General features: G+C 33.6%; 1 protein-coding gene across 1 annotated transcript in view; it reads right to left on the bottom strand.

The window, feature by feature from the left end:
• Window positions 1–21,551, bottom strand: part of mfas (midline fasciclin) — a 45,463-nt gene that overhangs the window by 11,195 nt on the left and 12,717 nt on the right. The window contains exons 3-4 of the mRNA XM_089646133.1: window positions 18,213–18,428; window positions 7–150 (exon numbers count right to left, since the gene is read on the bottom strand). Coding sequence (XP_089502259.1) covers window positions 7–150; window positions 18,213–18,428 — 360 coding nt within the window. The remainder of the gene's footprint in view (window positions 1–6; window positions 151–18,212; window positions 18,429–21,551) is intronic.

The raw sequence follows: 21,551 nt of genomic DNA, 5'->3' as shown, positions 1-21,551 counted from the left end.
ACTTACCTAAGAATGCATTCGTATGTCCCGGCTGCCAGGGTGCAGGTGTTTGAAGAAACGCTGCGAATAATCGGATTGCTCTTCAGTTGTTGTATGTCTTCATCGTCGGCAATGGTTTTCTTTATGGTCTTCCGGACACACACGTGAGGTCTAAAATCCATCAAATTACATATTTAACAAACCAGTTCATTTTTTTTATTCATTAAAGTATGTAGAAAGGGAAAGAATGCAAAGGGAATCTTCAACCAAAACTCATTCAGCTGATAATAACATCAATAGATCAAGTTTTCTGTGAAAAAAAATTTATGTTAGGTAAATTGTTGTTTTTAATACAATGAGATCAGTGTAATGTTATAATGAATTTTATAACTTATTTGGTGAAAACATAATTTTCCCAAATGACAATTTTTTTAAATTAACTCCACGCAGAAATATTAACAAAACAATGTTATCTTTGGGGAATTTTAACCCTTCAGGTTGTAAAATATTTTTACCTAGTCCCAACGACACGGTTAAATTTCATGGAATTAATACAATGAGATCAGTGTAATGTTATAGTGAATTTTATAACTTATTTGGTGAAAACATAATTTTGTCAGATGACATTTTTTTTAAATTAACTCCACGCAGAAATATTCACAAAACTATGTTATTTTTGGGGCATTTTAACCCTTCAGGTTTTAAAATATTTTTACCTAGTCCCAACGACACGGTGAAATTTCATGGAATTACGGAATGCTCCCGAGGTATCTAAAATGTGCTACATATTACTGATTTTTGAAAGAATTACCATTATAGAAACTAGATAAAATTACCTTCGTTCGATTTTGAAATAAACGTTGATATTTTAAAATAATAAAATTTAAATATCTAACATGAAAATGTTAGCAAAAAAATTTACCGGGACATTTTGACTCGACTAATTTAGAAATAATTCGATATTTAGAAAACACATTCCTTTTGTGTAGGGAATTTGCAAGAAAACTGTCTCTTCACTTTTAATACCGTTTATACGATAAAAAAATACAAATAATTTTGAACTTTCCACTGTCAATGAAAAAATCCTGCCAATTTACAAATCATATACTTTGACATTTTTTTTTTTATTTTAACCATGTAATCATGCAAAAATATTTGAGCCAAACTAAGAAGATTAATTATTTATCTTTCCAACGACGAACAAATCACATATCTACACATTATAGAAAAAGATTAACAAAATACTTTTATAATTTATGGTCAGATCTGTCCTTCAGAGCCTCTTATATAATATGATGTCTGTGGCTAGTAATGTCCTTCCGAGGCTTGAGGGGTTAAAGGAAAGAAAGGAGAGGCAGTTCTGGAAAGGAAAAACGTATAAAGATAGGAACCCCCACCAAGATCTCTCCCCATGAACCCGGGCACCCCTGCTAAGTCACTAAACGTAAAATAACCATTTGGGGTGACTTCTGGCAGAGGTAATGCTTTTCTAATTATATTCTAATTAAAATAGTAATATGTTATGTAACTAATTATTTTCCTACCATCGAAAGCACAGTAAAACAAATTCACAAGACAGAGAGGACGGACCGCCAAACGACTCGGTCTTGACACACACTCCTTGCTTCATTCACATTCATACATCGTCTCATACATACTCTTCTATTATTCTGACTCTTCACATTGCCCGACTCAAGTATCGGATTCATTTGATCGTGCCATGTCTTCCTCGGGCGTCCCCGACTTCTGCCACCATTCACATTTTCGTCATATATTCTCCTTACACTACTTTATTCGTTCATTTGCTATACATTCCCAAACTAAGTGTCTCCAAAGTAAGTGTCTAAATGTCCCTTTATTAATTTTACTCATTACGCTTACATCAGCATAGCACTCTTTGCGAATCTCCACATTTCTCACACGATCTCATTTCTATAGCATTCAGTCTACTTTCATCCTTTATCTGCCAGTCAGGGTAGGTACCAGCACTCCATTGTGGACAGCTAGCTTCGCTTCTTTGGACATTTTTTGTTATAGCCAACTGCGTTCAGTCCTTCATTAATGGAGTTCCCTGCATTTACTCTTCTTTTAATATCTCTGTCAGCCTTCCCATCTCTCGTAAACTTACTTCCTAAATACCGGGATACTAATAGCTATAGTCCTATAAATTGTGTTTGCTCAAACTGACTCCATAATTAATTAATATTCTTTGATTACTGAAAAAATTAAAAAAAAAATTTTTTTTCATTCTCTGTGTGATGCAGATTCACCGGCTTCCGCTGGTGTAGGCCACTTGCATAACATTCGGTGTTTTTTTTAATAATTTTTTATTGTATTTGAAACCATGGCAATTTTTTTAATCTTTCAATTCGAAAAATAGGATAATTTTTTTATTCGGACCGGAAAGACCGGACATACTCTATCGGTGAAAAATAAAAGAATTGAACCGATTGGGTGTTTTGTGGGGAAAAACTTTATATGGGAAAATGCGGAGATTACCATATGGAAGAATACTATTTACAGTTACAAGTGAGATGGACTATAATTTAGTTTCCTTTCTCAGCAAACTTATATTTGTTATGCCTATTTCCGTAAGACCTGTCAATTTTTATAAAAATAATTATTTGGCATATATCTAGTACAGGGGTGCTCGACTTATTATCACGGCGAATATATGGTTAAACGCACCTTAACCCGGGCATGATGCCGGATTATCTATACCAAGACTTAACGGGCGCTTAAGAATCTAATAAGTAAGACGGATATAGTTGCATATTTGGTACTTGTACGTTACCGGCATCTAGATATCTCGAAGGTAAATATTATTCCATGACAATGGGCAAGTCCGCCTCCGCTGTGTCAAGTCAACGACCGATATCAAATAACGGTGGATTTCTGTTGCGGTCCAGCAAAATCGAGGCTTTCAAATGATGCTATACCGCTTGCAGTGGTGCACAAACATAGTGCGGTACAACTTGTTAAATACAATTTTAAAGTACTGTTTCTGTAAATAATTCAAGGGCGACAATTAGTACACTGGCTAGACCCTGATGAACCGAAGTGTGATGTGGGTGCGTCCGTGTGCTCGAAGTATGTAACTTCAATAATGTTTCCTTACTTGTGATGAAATTGTTAAAAAAAATCATATATCTAAATTCTTTGCTGAAAAAGTGATCAATATCATTGGCCTAAATGCGACCCGGGAGTCGAAATTGTATTTTGACAGTCTTATATATACAGTGGGTTGCCATATTAATAGGGACACTTACGGAAAATGTGTTTTTCATACTTTGTGTTCATAAAATAAAGATGTTTATAATTTTAGGTGCGGTTATTATTATTTATTAACAAGGACATTGAATTTTAAAAATTATATACACCGTATTTGTCCTTAATCTGCGATTATTTTTTTATTTTTTATTATTTTTAAACATTATCGACCAAAAAGTTAATATTTCGTAATTTCGCCTTTAGCCGCAATAACAGCTTGTACACGCCGTGGTATACTCTCAATGCACAATTTTGCTGTAATCTTTAGTTCAGGAGAATGATGCCACACCCGGATGAGGGTTTCGATGAGCTGCTGCTTCATTTTGACCACATCCTTGGCAATCTCCCTCTTGGTGAGCTCTTACAGGATTTCAATAGGGTTCATGTTAGTGGAATTCCCCGGCAAAGGTAAAACTGGCATATTTTTTTCAGCCAGGAGTCCACAGACAGTCCTGGCTTCATGACAGGGTGCGGAGTTGTGCATATAAACGTATTCCTGGCCACCAGGGAACCATTCTCCGACTTAAGGCAGTAATCGATTTTCCAGTATTTGTCTGTACTGATCCTGCCTCATAGTCCCTTGCACGATGTAGAGGCGCCCCATCCCTTTGGAAGAGATGACTGACCACACCATGATACTGGTAGGGTGTTTGATCGTCTCTACAAGGCAGTCCGGATGATATTTCTCTCCTGGGCGTCGTCGGACGAACGATGATTTATCCAACAAAATTTGGAATATGGACTCGTCGGAGGAGCACACCTAGAAAAAGGCCATAATCAAACTAATGGAATTTTTTTTAAGTTTGATAACCACAAAATTGTTAATTACCATATTCCAGTTCTCTATAGTCATGTGTTGGTGTGCGTTGGCCCATTCCAGTAGTTTTTTCCTCATATCTACAGTGAGACGAGGTTTTTTAGCTGGCCGATGACCAATGAGGTTCTCCTCAGCCAATCTCCTTTGGACTCTCCTTTGGGAGACTTCGATATCATCTTTGTTGATCATCAAGGTCAGACGAGCCACACTCTTTTTGCGGTTTTGGAGACAGACGTCTTTGATTTTGCGGTCAGTACGAGGTGTAGTGATTCGTTTTCTGCCACATTTCCCATTGTGATTCAATTCAAGGGGCAGGTTTTGATTGATTTTCTAATTTATCCTGTTAACCACAGACTTTGAAATACCTGTAATGGTTGCTATTTCCCTTTGGGAATGTTAAGTGTTTAACAATAGTGACTTCACTTCCGCACATTTTCTTTGGGACGTATCTGAAGACCTAGCCATACTGAAAAAACAGAACATTGGACTCAATATGGAAAAACTATTCACTGAAATAAGATATGAAAAAAAAAATTACAAAATTAATAGATATTTAATAATTACTTACAATTTTGTACAGCTAAACTGTTAAAACTCTTAAATATAATTATTATGTATATTTATTTACCAGAACTTCAATAACGAATTTTCACAAAAATGCTTACCACATGGAAAAAACCTTAAATTTTCGAGGGATGTGGCACTTTGCGAGTGTTGCCACTTCTTAAAAGTATCAGTGGTAATAGGGTAAGGAGTACAATGGTTGGCACTTTATGGTAAACTTTCAACTTGTTACCCGATCTTGTGTTATCATTGCAAATTTTTAAAAATATATTTATTACAGTTGACTTGTTCAACAATTGACTGCACATTTTCTATGTTGCCTGTCTTTAATTTTGCTTGCGTTTCTCACTATAGTGAATCAAATCGCAAACATATAAAAAGTACAATCATTGGCACCCACGATACATTAATTGGCATTGCAAGAAGTATAATCATTGGCACTTTGTTTTATATATTATTTTTGTAAAGAAAACATTTTTTTTCAGTAAACTTTATTGAATGAGGATACAATTCACAAAGAGGATACATTTTACTAAATAATTATATTTTTCAAATATTAAAAAAAACTGCGGTAGGTGGGTATTACGTACTTCTTTTAAGAAATTTCAATCTTCTTTTAGCAAATCTTCAATAATTTCGCTTTCCGAAAGATTTTTCGTGTCATCTGGTAGACTTTGAATATTATTTTCATTTCCAGAAACGGGTTTTTTAACTATAATTTTAAATGGTTTTTGAGTGTCACGCATGAAATGATTTTTAATTTAGGTTCAACAGATTTATGTACGCTTGCACTGTTGGTTTGGAAAATATTATTCGATGTTGATGGTTCATTTTCAGGAAGAGTAATTATTTGTAATTTTGTAGGTTTTTGCACGAGGTTACAATAAGTTTTGGAATGAAATTGTGTTGAAGTCGAACCATTCTTGTTTATCTTTGGTGGAAGAGTATCTTCAAAATTCAAACATTCATTTGGCTTTTGAACGGGCATTTTTCAATCGCAGTATTATTATTCTTTTTTTGCGATATTTTTCTTGATTTGTTAATCAGTTTAGAACTTTCAGCTTTAACTTTGGAATTTTGTTCTCTTTGAGTTTTTCTAGCCGCTTTTTCTAAGACCAATTTATTTTTTGCATTCATTTTTGCCTCCTCAATATCAAGCCACTCTTTACTAGTCAAAACAAAAGTTTTTTTCCTTGTCATATTTTTGGTTTTCCTCTCTGGCGTCTTTGGCCAATTCAGGATATCATTTAATGAAGTATTGTGCTTTTTGGGAGTAACGCGCTGGTTTTGTACAAAGTCGTTATTTATTATTTTCATCTCTGTGGACTTTTGTGAATAATTATATGCACTGCTGCAAGAAGGGATGCTATCTGCTAGCTCCAATTGAGGCGATTCTTGATCTGGCATGTCATTTGACAAAAGGTGGCTGTCATTCGCTCGTTTTTGCAAATCGTTGGCAATTATTGTGTTCAAAGGTACTTCATCATCCGAATCAAAGCATAAGAAATCATCCGATATTCCATCCTTCCCCAGGGTTGTTGTTAATAAATGCATTTGGTCGAGGATTTTTACTGAGAAAATATCGCACGCTCTCCAGAATATGTTCTTTTCTTCGTGGGAAACCTTTCTGACTGCTTGTACTAATCCACCGAACGAGGATAGACTCTTCTTCTTCTGTTAAAACTGTTGCTGGTCCGGGTCTTGTCTTAACATATTTTTCACTTAATCTAAATTGAATAGTAGACCGTGGAATATTGAATTGTTTAGAAGCGGCTTTTTTCGACATACCACTTTTCACAGCATCTAAAGCCTTCTGAATGTCGTTCTCCTTGTATTTTTGGAAATACTTTAAATCAGCAGGAACTTTAGGCATTTTAATTTGATATCTGTAAAAAACACAAACAAAACTAACTTTAATAAATAATTTTAAATGAATTAATGGTGTAAACTTTAGAGTGTGTATCATTGGCAGTGTAAATATTGGCACACCTATCAGTATAGTGATTGGCATGTGTAGGTTATAGTGATTGGCACTGCTAATAATAATACTTTAATTAAACAAATGTATGTTCTAAATTTTACTGCTGAATTTAAGCAAAACTACATATCAATTGTCTAAAAAAACACAATTTATCAATTATTATATGAAAGTACAGTGATTGACATGCATGACAATGAATAGACCTCCATACAAATGTAACACACAATCATTGGCACCTGGCAATTATCTTATCCAGGCGCTTAAACTAAATAAGGATGGCAAAGAAACTCACCTTTGGCCTTTATTTACAACACAACACTCTAAAATATATCAAAATCTTGTAAAAACTTGAAATAATTATCAATATAATGGAAGACTTACCTTATGAAAACAATAAGAAATTTTGATAAAACGTGATGAGCACTACCCGCGTCCACGGATCAGTTGACAGTTGAAAAATGCTGCCCTATGTATGAAATAAATTATGCAAATCTAAAAATAGGATAGTGTGGGAACACAATACGTCTAAAATTGGAATATATTTCTCGCCGTAGCCACTAATATTACTGTTTCAATTCAGGAGTGCCAATCAATGGGGGGGTGCCAGAGATAGTACCGTTTACCCTACCAGCAACAAAAATAACGAAGGAATGGCCATCATATCCAAGTTATTTAGAAGTAGAGACAACGTAAACATAAAAATCAGGAAATATTAGAACTGTCCCTATTAATATGGCAACCCACTGTATATGTGTACATATATACAGGGTGTATCGGCACGTACCCGACAAACTTTAACCAGCTATTCCTTGGCACATTTGGAGTAAAAAATGTTATGGGCACTTTGCTGTCTGGTAACATTTTTTTTAATAAAAAATTTATTATTCATATTTTCACCACATGTCACCAATGTTTTATCCTTTGTCAAAGTTTGAAAACCCGTCTGGCAATATTTTGTTCGAGCTTCGTTGAATAATGTTCGTACGTACCTACTTTGGCGCGCTTTTACAAGCACAACGAAATAGCACGGCACCATTCGTCTCATTTTTAACTATTATTATTTAGTGTGTACCAAAGAGCGAGGACACTTTTTGACACACTTGCTAATAACAGCTGTTGAACACGAGAAACAATGAAAATGACAGTGACGGAGTGTGGATTTTTTATTTATTTTTTGTTTTTAATGGAAAAAAATGTTACCGGACAGCAAAGCACACATAACATTTTTTACTCCAAATGTGCTAAGGAATAGCTGGTTAAAGTTTGTCGGGTACTTGCCGATACACCCTGTATACATATATTTTTTTAATGACTATAATATATTGTTTTCAAACATTATCTGATCTAACTGGGTGCTTTACCCATGTTAGAAGATGGACCTAAAAAGCCATGGACAAATCATTAGTGAGATATTGGTTGAATGGCATTGAAGCCAAATCTTGGGTGAGTGGAGATTGCCTGGCAGCCATCTTATATGACTACCTTTTGAGTTATATGCAAAGTGTTAATGTAGTTATAACGGCTTGGTGATTTTTTGGGGATATTTGATAGACAAGGAATGGAATCATTAAAAAATTTAAGTGGGTTAAGTGACATTAAAAAACACTTTAATATCTTAGGACCTATTTTAACTCTATTAATTAATATGATTTTATCGGAGGCAATTATACCTGAAGATCTTAAATGTAGCATAATCCGACCTATCTACAAAGGTGGTAAACACAGTGAAATTGAAAACTATAGACCGATCAGTATTTTACCTGCAATTGAAAAGATCCTAGAAAAATATATATCTGTAAAACTAATAAAGTACCTTGAAAAATTTTCTATTATTGATACCCATCAATATGGTTTCCAAAAAAATAAAAGCACAGATCTACTACTTCAAGAATTTTCAAATAAAATTAATAATGATCTTAACAAAAAAAAACATGTACTCGTATTATTTATTGATAATTCAAAGGCTTTTGATACGATTGATCATAGTAAATTACTTAAAACTCTAGAAAACATTGGAATTACAGGAAACCTACATAAATTATTTGTTAACTACTTTCAAAATAGAAAGATTTGTGTAAAAATTTTTGATCATTTTAGCAAAAAAAATATTGTTTTCGCAGGCGTACCACAAGGGTCCATACTAGGCCCTACCTTGTATATAATATATGTTACTGCAATGAAATTTATTTTTTCTCATGTAAAACATTACGTTTATGCTGACGACACTGCATTAGTTATTTCACATGAGGATTTATTAATAGCGAGTAATTTACTTCAAATTGACTTTGTCACTCTTCAAAAATGGTCACATGATGTAGGTTTAATAATCAATGCTAAAAAAACGAAGCTTATGCACATCAGATCTCCTCATAATAACATCACCATAACTCCTAAAATTATTTCTCATGACTTTAATTGCATTCATAACTTTGTAATACAACCATGCTCATGCAAAAATATTGAACTTGTTTCAAAATACGTATATCTAGGCTTAACAATTGATTGTTATTTTAAATGGGATATACATATACAAAAAGTGTGCACACGGCTTAGAGCTATAGTGAGCAAACTTTATAGATTAAAGTTTTTTGTTCCACCAAATACCCTTAAAATAGTATACCTATCATTGGCGGAATCCCTAATAAGATGCGGAATAACTTCATGGGGACATTCAACAAAAACAAATCTTCTTTCAGTCCAAAATGTACAATATTCTTTGGTAAAATTATTATTAAACAGAACTAAATACGAACAAAGAAATGACGTACCAAAGTCATTACTATACAACTCTGTAAATGTATTATCTGTTCGTGCTTTATTGTGGCTTAAAATTGCGAGTCAGCATACATCTCAATCTGAACATAATAAAATAGTGACACATGTTCATAATACAAGACTAATTGCAAACGATGGACTTGTAGTTCCCAGATACCTGAATAAATATGGTCAAAGAACTCTAGAATACCTCGTTCCAATAATTTACAACATGTTACCAAACTCAATAAAAAGCTGTGAATTGACTCACAGAAGGAAATGTATGTTAAAAAAATGGTTATGTGAAAGAATTTTTTTGTATTAATGTAATTATGTGTATATTTTATGTACTTGTTAAAATTGTATATGTATTTAAGAAGTAATTGTTAAAAGAACCCGTTGACAAACTGATATCAATCAGTTTAACGGGACTTAATTGTAAAAAATGTATTTTTGAAAGTTGATAAATAAAAAAAAAAAAAAAAAAAAAAAAGTAGGTTTTGACATTTTCCACACATCTTCATCTTTGCCCCGCGGCTTCAAATTGTTCTCGAAATGCTCCATACAGGGTTTTTTAGGTCCATCTGTTGGAGCCAATGTATATAATAAAATACAATGAATAAATAAAAAAATAAAAGCAGTAATGAAACATTATACGAGTACAATATATTGTGAAGTGAAGTTTTGTATTATGTACCTTTGTGTTTTATTCATTTCAGATATGAAATTTAAGTTTTATCGCCTTTTTCGTCCATTAATCCTTATCTTTATTTTGAATGTATCATTTTTTTGTTTCCCTCATTTTATGTCAAGTATATGATTGTATTTACATTTTAAAAAACCATGAATTATTTTTGCGAAAGCGGGCCATAGTATTACGAAGGTTGTGTATCACTGTTCGGCTGACTTGCATTACATTGCCTGTCCCTCTTTCCCATAAACCAAGCGTGTAATCCAAAGAGATGTTTCAACGGACCTCTCAGCGGCAAGACTAGTTATTACCAAGATACATAAAACCCTTGAGCGTTAACCAAAAATACTAAAATCTATGCAAAGGAATCGATCGGGCCGTGAAGGTATGGCCATGATGTACAGTACGTACTTAAACACACTTTCACTAATTAAATAACGTTTACCAAATTATCTCGATTAAAATGTTTATCAGATTAAAAACCATTATTTACATTCAATAGTCTCAACTTAATTACATATCTGTGAGGAATACATTATACTACAATCCGAAATAAAGAAAAAATGGTAACTACAAAAAAAAATCAAAAAGAGTTTTCGTGGAAAGCAATTAGAATTATTAATTAAATTTTTGTACAAAACCTCTTTTAATTTCAACAAGGGAGCATTTTGTCAAATAAGTTTAGCCATCTTAGAATTGATGTCCAATTGATCTGAATGAGTAAGTACTATCGGATTGTCTACGAGATATTTCCTTACGTCAGTTAAAAAATTTCCTGTCAATTTCGTAAGTTAAAATCCCCCTTGCAAACTATATTTTTTCGTCAAATAGTCAACAACCAAGCGACCTTAAAAAAACACAGTCACAAAATCCCAACAAGGGTGTTCTATCCTATCTACTGATTTGAAAGAAAACTGATGTCGCTAATTTACATAAGAACTTTTCAACTGACAGGCATAAGACCAGCCAATGAAATTGATTATCTGTTAAAGAAAGAATTTTAATAATTGCTTTACCAATTTCTTAAGAACAACAACACACTTCTTTTGGTTTATTTCGTGTCGACCATAGGGGAGAGTATGGTATATCGTACCGGTCGGTAAATCGTACCACCTCGATATTTTTGCTACGGGTCACTATTTTTTAATCCTGATAATATTCTGCCAACCGTTAGAAGCGTCATAGTTGTCCCGCCATTTTTATTTAGTGTTGGATCGTGTGTGCGCTGGCAGTGGAGTATTTTTGTTTTTTCACAATTTTCATCTAATTTTTTCGGCTCCTGCGTAAGGTGATTTCGTGTTCAAAGGTAGGTATGTTAGTTTTTTCTCAAATTAAGTTCACTTAGCATGTTTGTATTCTGAAAATTACGATTGCAAAATCATATTGTCACCTGTCGTTTACATGTATTTTTGTCATTTTTTTTCATAAAAACTCAGAGTTTGTTAAATCGTACCACAAGTGGTTTGGTAAATCGTACCGGTACGATTTACCGTAATTTGTTAGTTGTTTTTTAAGTAAATTATTTTCTAGTTTTAAATTAAAGAGTTCAGTACAACAAACACCAGAGATCTCGTCAGAGCCTTTGTAGCGACCACCATCACCAGTGACCTCGTCCTTTTCACCACCAGGTGCAATTAAGAAAATGTTGAATTGGGGCAAACGAATTCAAACGCGTCGACATCTTTTCAACTATCAATTCTTGAAATTTCTCCAATACCAAAGAACCAAGGAAAAGGAACACGCGCACGGCACAAAAGGCTGCTGATATAACAGCAAGTCTGTATAAAAAAGGACTAGAAGTTGCTGCTGGTAGACGCTCAGCTGTCAAAATGCCCAAATTAAAAATTGAAAAAAAATAAAAATAAGATTATTAAAACTGATAAAAAGCCCATTAAGGGTAAGAAGTGTGCTCGACGAAAGAAAGCCAATTGCAGAAGTAGCGGTAGTGAAGATGCTGACAGTATTTTCGTTTTTAATGATTCGGATACGGATATTGATTATGACGATAAAGAAAACATATGCCACCTATGCTTTGGCAATTATTTTGAAAAGGCAGGACCCAAAGAAGACTGGATTCAGTGCGTTCGTTGCCATAAATGGGTGCATGAAGCTTGCACCAGTAACTCAGACATTTGCGACACATGCATGCCTTAAAAATGTCCATGTTTTCTTCGATATAAATTGGAATAATGGTCTAGGTACGATTTACCATACCGGTGGTACGATTAACCGTACCGGTTCGTTAAATTGTACCGAAAACCATTTTTTATAAAACGTTTAATTTGAAAACATTCCAGATGCCTGTAAAATATGATTTAAATAAATATCGTACCCAATAAAATAAGTATTTATTTGAACCTAACTCCACTTCTCTAACCCATTTCGATCATGCAGTATTGAGAGTTAAGTGCGAAGTGGTACGATATACAATACTCTCCGCTATATAAAAATATATTGTACTGAAATTGACATTTATTTTTATTTATCTTGTGTCTCTATTTATGTCTTGCCTCTCTTTGTCATTTCAGCGAACTTTTACATAATTTCGTATTTTTTGTATTGTCGTTTAGATGTATGCAAATTAATGTAGGTATCCCATGTCTGAGTAGATGTTTGTAATTGTTCACAACTTTTTGTAATTGTACATACCTATTTGTGTATTAACTGAGTTTTTATAACTCAATGTGAGATCATCTGTAAAAACCCAGTATAAATGAATAAATATCTCTTATTTTGTACAAAGATACAATAATATATACACCGCTCTGTATAGTATAACGATAGTACATAAACGATTATAAAAAGTGCGACGTGAAAATTTTACAATAGCCTTCAATGTTAATGTTATGTTTAAACAAAATTAATATTAATGTCAACGTTTATGTATATTCCAGATGAACGTAGTGATGTATATTTCACTTGAAACATGTGTAAATAAAATCATTCTTGGAGTAGGTATATAAGTATTTACATAAAATTATAGTTAAACCGTTTGTGCACCGTTTCGTCCGTTTTACCAATACCTATTTATTCATTATTCATGAACTTGGCGTGCATTATAAAAACCTTGGTATTATCATTATCTCGTTAAAAACAATAACAGGAAAAACATATAATAATTGAAAGCTTTTCAAAGTTGTCGGTCAACCGATCTGAGAGATGCTATTTAAAAAATTATACCGTATTGAAACACTAAAAAGCTACGAGTAGGTAGTTATAGACGAATTCGTTACCAAGAAATAATCTACAAAATAATGTGATAAAATAATTTTTGTATCTTGAATAAGTTTTTCAGCGTTTTTAAAATATGGCAAATTTACTTCTTAGTATAAAAAACAAATCACTGTTTAATTTTCATTTAACTTCCATGTTTTCCTTTAATTTTCACCAATATCACAAAAAAAAATACTGCCCGTCTTGAACATACATTTTTCTTGTATTTATCAGAATGCTGGTAATTCAATTAAACAGAAGATTTGTCTTTGTCGTGCAGCAAAAATGTGATTCCCATAATCTGAAAAACTACGATATATAATATTTTTTTAATTCGCAGCCAAAGTACACGAGCCATGAAGACGTCACATATTTGAGGCACCAAAACATTTGTTGTTGTTAGAAATTTGCGATAGTTTGGGTGCTTTTAAAATTCTTACGGCAACGGCTTAAAAAAGCATGAAACGTATGTTCTTTATCACAATAATGGCACAGCTCTTTTTACTTACTAAATAAGATTGAGACAAACTATGTACGAATGTCTAGTTTCCCAAAGGAGAAATGCAATCATTATCATACATCTCCCTCATTCCTTTACTAAATAAATGAGCTGCGAGCAGTTGCAGTTTCCTTGAGAATTTTAAGGCAGCCATTCTATGAGAAGTGCACGAAAACGCGAGGAACAATGAAGAAAAAACCTGCTAAAAAAATGGTGAGTAACATTTCCTCAAAAAGACGATTGCCTACAAAATTCGATGAAAAGCGCGGGATAAGCTTTGAAGAGTAAAGTCGGGTTTTCCAACACATTTATCATGTGCGGTTAGTTGGTTGGTTTATTGGTTATTATTATTATTATTGGTTGATCTGCAATGGCCGCAATGACCGCAAGTAAAACATCACGCCAATTGATATTCATTCCAACCTTCTTTGTTTTCAATGCAGCGCTCAACCGTCGATAAGGAAATGGGCTGTTGGCTGCTAGCCCGCTGAACGTTAATTTCCTGTGGGGGAGAAGGTACGTACGTGATTCATGCGGCAGGTTATTAGATCACGTTTGTGTCATACATTGTCAATTGCTCGCAGATTGGCAGGGGTTACAACTGCCACGCTGATTGGGCGGGTGCATTATCTAATAGAATCCTTGCAAGTCCGCGCGGGCAGCCGGCATTCCGGCACAAAGGAATAAGCGGGGAACCAGATACAGATGCGAGCTGCACTACTGATTGCACGAATACAACACCTGCATTCGACCTCGCTGCAGCATACCTACTTCAATTTATATAGACATTGTCCAATTACTGTTTCTATAGCTCGATCGATAACACTCATATCAAGTCTTTAAAGCAACATAGCCTAATGGAGTTACCTTTCTCGGCATCTTCAATAATTGAGGTCTATGTGAGGCAGAAAGGAGTTGGGAAGGGAATGGGATGGGGAAGATGAAGGTATAGAAGTGCCTGTACATTCAGATCTGATCATCAAACACGGTTAAAGCTATTTCAAGCAACCTTTCGGTATTCTTTCCAGAGCAATGAATACTGAGAGTATCGACTGTCGACTAGCAATCCGAAGGTCGCGGGTTTTTTACCATTTATTAATATGTATATATTTATATTTAAAATAATATATTGTATGGTATAAAGAGTGGAAGAGAGGTACTCTCAGTATTGTAACACTATTACTTAAACTTGGCAATTGTTTGTAGATATTGTCAAGTGTAATTATTATTATTGATTTAAATTAATGTTATTTGTGGTTAAGCTTATTAATTGTTAGGTTATTGTAGGTTATCTAAGGTTATTGAGCTTCGTGCCAGGAACACGGTTAGAGAAATTATCAACAAATATAATGTTTGCAACGGTCATAAAGATTGCAACTAATAATAAGTAGCTAAAGTACTTAGACTGTGGCCTTCCTGTTATTTTGAAGGTCAAGTTTGCAAAATGTCATCTATCTCAGAATGAAATTGTAGATGTTGTCCGTCCGATGGCCGCCACAGACAATCAACGATAAATATACGGAGAAAACTTCCTGATAAAAAATATTTCTAATTCATGAAAAATCTCTTCAAATTATTCGGATTTCTGTTAAAAACTGGATTGTAGGCCATTAACAAATGAATTGATAGGTATCCTAAAAAACTAAAACTAAAATATCAATGTTTTGTCACGATGTGCGAACACGTGATCAAACAAGTCCTAACCTTTTTGTATTTCGTCCTGATATATTATTGAGACCAACGCAGGTCGATGTACACGTGTTCCGATATTATTACGAATTTTCGAACATTTCAGGAAGCGGATTACAGTCCCGTTTTTAACAGGATGACTAATAATTTTAATATATTTTCAATAAATCAGCATTACTAATTTTTCTCCGTGTAGGTTGAATAATAAGTGATAAATGTATTTATAGAAAAAGGGGAAGAAACTAGAAGAAGATATATATTATTATTACATCTTAATAATAACGAAATCTGAAGCCTCACCATTGGAAGCACTCGAAGAAACTCAATAATATATTCAATCCTTAATCCATTCAGCATCGCTTCTTACCCAATTTCTACCGATTTATAACAAGTTTCTCGTTAACTCTTTAAGTTATTAAGTTCCAAAAAAAATTGATTTATTTTTTAAGATTATATGTGTACATTTGTTATACGAAACGTTAATTATATGAAGTTCTCTCGATCGAATCGAAAAGTAAGCTCCAAAAATTATTAAAAACACGTATTGTTCTGCTATTTTATATGTTATAGGCATAAAAAAATCACATTGTATCTTTAAATGTAACCAAAGCATTTATCGAGAGTTGTGCTCTATTTCAAACGAGTTGTGCTAATTATTAAATATTTTCAACATTTTCGCTTAATTATTATCGTTTGTTTATATTAGCGGGCTCCCTCAAACATTCGTATTTACATATCTCCCTTAAAGGGAATAAACCAACTATACCTTAAAGGGAATTGCTTGGAGGTTAAGGCTAGAAAGACGCGATTACTCATAAGATGGACTAAAAGTGAAATTAAATCTTTCTTCTTTACAAAAATGAAGGAAGGACTTTGATCTCATCTGCATTTTCAAAATTATTAACAGTATGACTCACCTTCTTTGTTGCAACTCATCCCTTTCAATATCCCTTTCCGTAGACTCAGAAATAATGATTTGATTTTCCTCAATCAACACTCTACAAATTATGGATACCATTCACCAATGTCCAGAATGGCCACACTTGTCAACTCAAGTCAAGACTTTGAATTTTTTGGTGTAAGCCGTAATTATTTTTGGCAGTCATTACGCAAGTAATATTTTATATTGATATGGCTGAAGTCGTGAACTCCACCAAAACCTTGTTTCTGTCTTGACTTGACATTATCTTTATTGTTTATGTGTCCTATTTTTGTCACAGCTGTAATTTTTTTACTATACAATATATATTAATTAGTTGTAATTGAACATGGTCCATTAGAGATCTGATTATAATAAATATGCATTTGCATATTTGGACTTATTTGATGGTTAGTGTTTATTGAGCCTTTTCAAAAAAAGGGAAAAGTAAAGAAAATCATAAAATAAAGTAAGAAAATAAGGTAATACATATAATAATAATATTATTAATACCTAATATGTAAAGATGCACGTCGAGAAATCAAACCTAGTTTTAGTATAGGTACTGCAAGAATTTAGATTAATGCATCACGTAAAAAAATATATATTATTATGTAATTAAAACTTAACTTAATTATCAAGATACAATACGTATCAATGAATAATAATATTGGTGCTAATACCTTTGTATATTGAAAAATTGTAAAAATGATACTAACTAACTAACTAACTAACCATCACGCCGTTTCCCCGCAGGGGTAGGCAGAGAGGACGGACCGCCAAACAACTCGGTCTTGGCACACACTCCTTGCCTCATTCACATTCATACATCGTCTCATACATACTCTTCTATTGTTCTGACTCTTGACATGGCCCGACTCAAGTATCTGATTCACTTGGTCGTGCCATGTCTTCCTCGGGCGTCCCCGACTTCTGCTACCATTCACATTTGCATTGTATATTCTCCTTACACTCCTTTCTTCGCTCATTCGCTCTACATGCCCAAACCATCTAAGCGTCCCTTTCTTGATCTTACTCATTACGCTTACATCAGCCTTGCACTCTTTGCGGATATCCACATTCCTCACACGATCATACATGGTTTTACCACACATACGCCTCAGGGATCTCATTTCAACAGCATTCAATCTACTTTCATCCTTTCTTTGCCAGTTCCATGCCTCACTTCCATACATCAGGGTAGGTACAAGCACTCCATTGTGGACTGCTAACTTCGCTTCTTTGGACAATATTTTGTTAGCGCCAACTGCGTTCAGTCCTCCATTAATGGAGTTACCTGCATTTACTCTTCTTTCAATATCTCTGTCAGCCTTCCCATCTCTCGTAAACATGCTTCCTAAATACACAAATTCATCCACCTGCTCCAAGTATTCCTCATTCACAGCTATATTGCACACTGTTTTCGTACTTTCTCTTTCAAACACCATTACTTTAGACTTACTTACATTCATCATTAACTCATTCTTCACGCATACTTCGTTCATCTTAGACACGAGAGACTGTAAAAATGATAGATTTCTTTCAATCAAACTGAATACTACTCAGTTTTGTAAGACACTTTGTAAAATACAAATGTAAAAACAACTGAATAAATAAATCATTTAAAAAAATTACGCTAGCTATAAAATTCTTCAAACTATAAGGTGGACAAATTAGAAATGGTCGACGCCTTTTTTAAGAAAAGTTTTGTACTGAAAAAAAAAGTAATTTTTATCAACAAAGAGATTGTAGTAGGAGGTGGCTGGCAGATTGGTGTGTATGATGGCATTGTTAGTACATATTTCGGTATTTTGATAGTGAATATTAGTAACTTACCCTTCCCACCAGCGACTGGGCTTGGGTCCGCGGAAGAGTTCGTTCATCATGTCGTTGATGTTGAATTTTGCCATGGAGAATGTATTCTCGCCCTTGTTGACATCGGCCTGCGCCATCGAGAACTCCTGCAGTCCGATCTCCGGGTTCAGCACGTCGTCCGTGTCGGGCTGCAGGGGCTCGCGGGTACCCCCGTCCGAGTCATCTCCGTCTTTACCGCTAAAGACAAAATATATTAAAAATCAGTCCATAGATAACATGAACAAGGGAGATGGGCCATGATCGATACTACTGAAAATCATCTCTAAGCACATCTGCGCTTCGCCTTTGTTTCTTTCCACACACCAAACGCATAAATTGCATTGCCTAGCCCGATTCGATAGTCAGTTTACAGTAATAGCTCGGCGACAGATAACACGACTCCTTGCAATATCTCGTTTTATTTCTATTATCTATGGGTCAGTCAGTGAAAGACTCCTAAAATCGATCAGGAGTCAAGCGCAGTCGAGCTAGATTTAACTCTAAATTGAGGCCATCAGCTCCGAAAACATTGGTGTAGCTTTTTAGATCTTTGTTTTCAGAAAATCTAACTTTTATTTATTTCGTAACAAATCAGTTATTTTTGTATTGATATCTTCGTTTTTTATCGCCGAATTCTCCCTCCCCTGGAAACGAAAATAATTTATTTCTCAAGCCACCCCCCTCCTCAGGATACATGAAAATTTTAAAGCAGGGGTTTATTTATTATCAGTCATATGACTACTTTAAAAATCAAGTTGAAACACTGATTTAGCTTGAATTTTTTGTTATATCTTATTTTTGTAAGATTTAAAAAATATATATGACTAAATTTCAGGATTGTTTTTCCAATAACCGCATTAATATCGGATTATGTTTTTTTTTGCCAAAAAAATTTTATTAAAAATTCTTATTAAATATTTAAAATACATCAAAATCATCTTCATATTTTTTTATAATCGAATCTAATATATTAACGGTCTCTTTCTCGTGTCACTCAAACACCGTCAGTAAACTGAAAATGACAATAGGTATTTGTTATAAATTTTAACAAAAGGAATACGAATAGGAATACACATTTAAAATATGCAATTATTATAAATAAAATATCATAGTTTTGAATATTCAAAGTACATAATTTTATGCTTTACATTAAGCAGGAATACTCAGCAACATTTCACATCACGCACATCATCACAGACAACCGTAATTAGTTTTTTTAATGATTATATATAATATAACGACTACAGGAGATTGTTTACCGGTTATGAAAGGCAGACTATTTACAGGAAATGTGTTGAGACGCGTGACACAAAAAAGTAATGAAATAAATATCTATTTAATTAAAAATTTATCTTAAACAGATAAAAAACAGACAGTATTAGGTCAAGATTAAGTTCACACAAGTAATGGAATCATGTTTTGGGGCTGAGATAAAAAAATAATTGTTAACATTAAAATTCACCAACGTAAATATTTACTGAAAATAATAATTATTTGAAAGTTATTAGAAAAAATATCTACCTTCAAAATTTTGAATGAGGAATGTAGTTATCGAGTTAGAGAGCCGAGCTTCGAAATATGAGAAAAGGAACGAAGCAACAGCAAATGAAATGTTGCTTTCTGATTCTTCGTTCCTTTCGTAGTTCGAGGTTCAGCTTGCGTTTCAGTACGCAAATGTATAAGCAACATTGTGTGTACTAGTCCCAGAGAGAGAGAGAGAGAGAGTGGTCGTAAGTGTATGGTTCTAGTATCTTCTGTCTTTATCGTTTTCATACGATTTTTTACCGTTTTAGACTTGTGAGAGAGAAGAGAATGTGAGACTACCATAGGTAAAGTATTACAAAAAGTTGAAATTTATTAAAAATATAATATGCATATATCACTCCTCTTCCCAACCACAAGCTAAAGCTTCCATGGAAGAGTAGAATTAAAATCTCATTATACATGTAGAAACCTAATGTGAAGTCCCAGAAATTCTGCATGGAAATAAATCCCGACTATTAATCCCGAGTATTACGTAGTGGAATCCAGTTATCAATGCAAGCTGTTCTGGACTACCAAATGCATAATTTAGAATTTTTTAAAGAAGTACCAAATCAATGAAGATCCTTCTGTCCGACAATATAAGCCTATATATTTAAATTAAACGAGTATTGAAGTTCAACAAAATTGCTACAGTACCCATTTTAAAACAGAAAACGTAAAAAAATATTTTGTATTCTTTCAATAGCTTGTACATGAATATAGTAATGATGCAAGTTCCAGACGGTAACATTGTACTCAAGTTGACTTCTAACAAATGCAAAATATAATATGTTATATATTTACTTAACTTGTTTATTTAATATGTTTTTTAAATAAATTTCATTTTGGAAGAGACGAGAACTTTCAGCAGAAAAATGTTAATTTAATGTCTTATTCCAGAAAAAACCAAAATCCCACATCTTAATGTACCATAATTTGTTCAAAATCGGTATTACCATTTACTTTCCTTAGTTTATTTGTTGAATTTCTACAAATTTATTGTCTAACTGCACTTCAAGAGTGGTTCGTGCGGTCCGAAGAAAAGCTCTTAGCACATATTGTATACATACCTATACAAGATAAATATTTAGATTTCCGATACAAATACACATTATATTTTGTATCTAAACTCTAAACCAAACATTCACTCCAAGGTCACGAAAGTAATACAGTCGCGTTAATATCGAAAAGGGGTCAACTTTTCCCAACTTTATGAACATCTGTATGATTCAGTCTCGACAGGATTTCGTGTACACAAATCAGTTCGAATCTGTATTATAAGAGTTCCTGTGATATTGTCGCGTATTTTATATGTAAATGCTTTGTATTTAAGAGTTAATAATGGTAGTAAATTAGTTTTTCGATAAATAAATGAATATGTACCAGAATTAATAATAGCATTTCCAATTGATTGTGTTCCAATTATGTCCTCAGCGTGCTAACTGTATATACATTTCTCTAATAGATTTCTCTAATAACAGTGATAATTGCGAGTGACCTCCCGGGTAAGTATGGTCCGGTATCTATATTATCTGCGTGTACGGAAAGTAAATAAATTGTAATATATGTACTCAATCGTTGATCGAATGCATTGTACATGAGTTTTGTATTAGTGACCGACGAACCGGTGGATTCAATATGTTAGCCATAAGCTGATAACACTTTGTCTAGTCTATGGTTAGTAATGAGATAGATCAATGTAGAAATATATTACACATTTGTACAGCGACCTTGAGGTGATTTTTTTACAAAAACGGCGATTTACAAATCATCCAAATATCATTATTTTTATCTTCA

The sequence above is a fragment of the Hesperophylax consimilis genome, chromosome 23 (genome assembly GCF_061612785.1).
Source record: "Hesperophylax consimilis isolate HC1 chromosome 23, BYU_Hcon_1.0, whole genome shotgun sequence".
In the NCBI taxonomy this organism is placed as follows: Eukaryota; Metazoa; Arthropoda; class Insecta; order Trichoptera; family Limnephilidae; genus Hesperophylax; species Hesperophylax consimilis.
The sequence above is the reverse complement of the archived record's forward strand: the minus strand, read 5'-3'. Positions and strand labels throughout refer to the sequence as shown.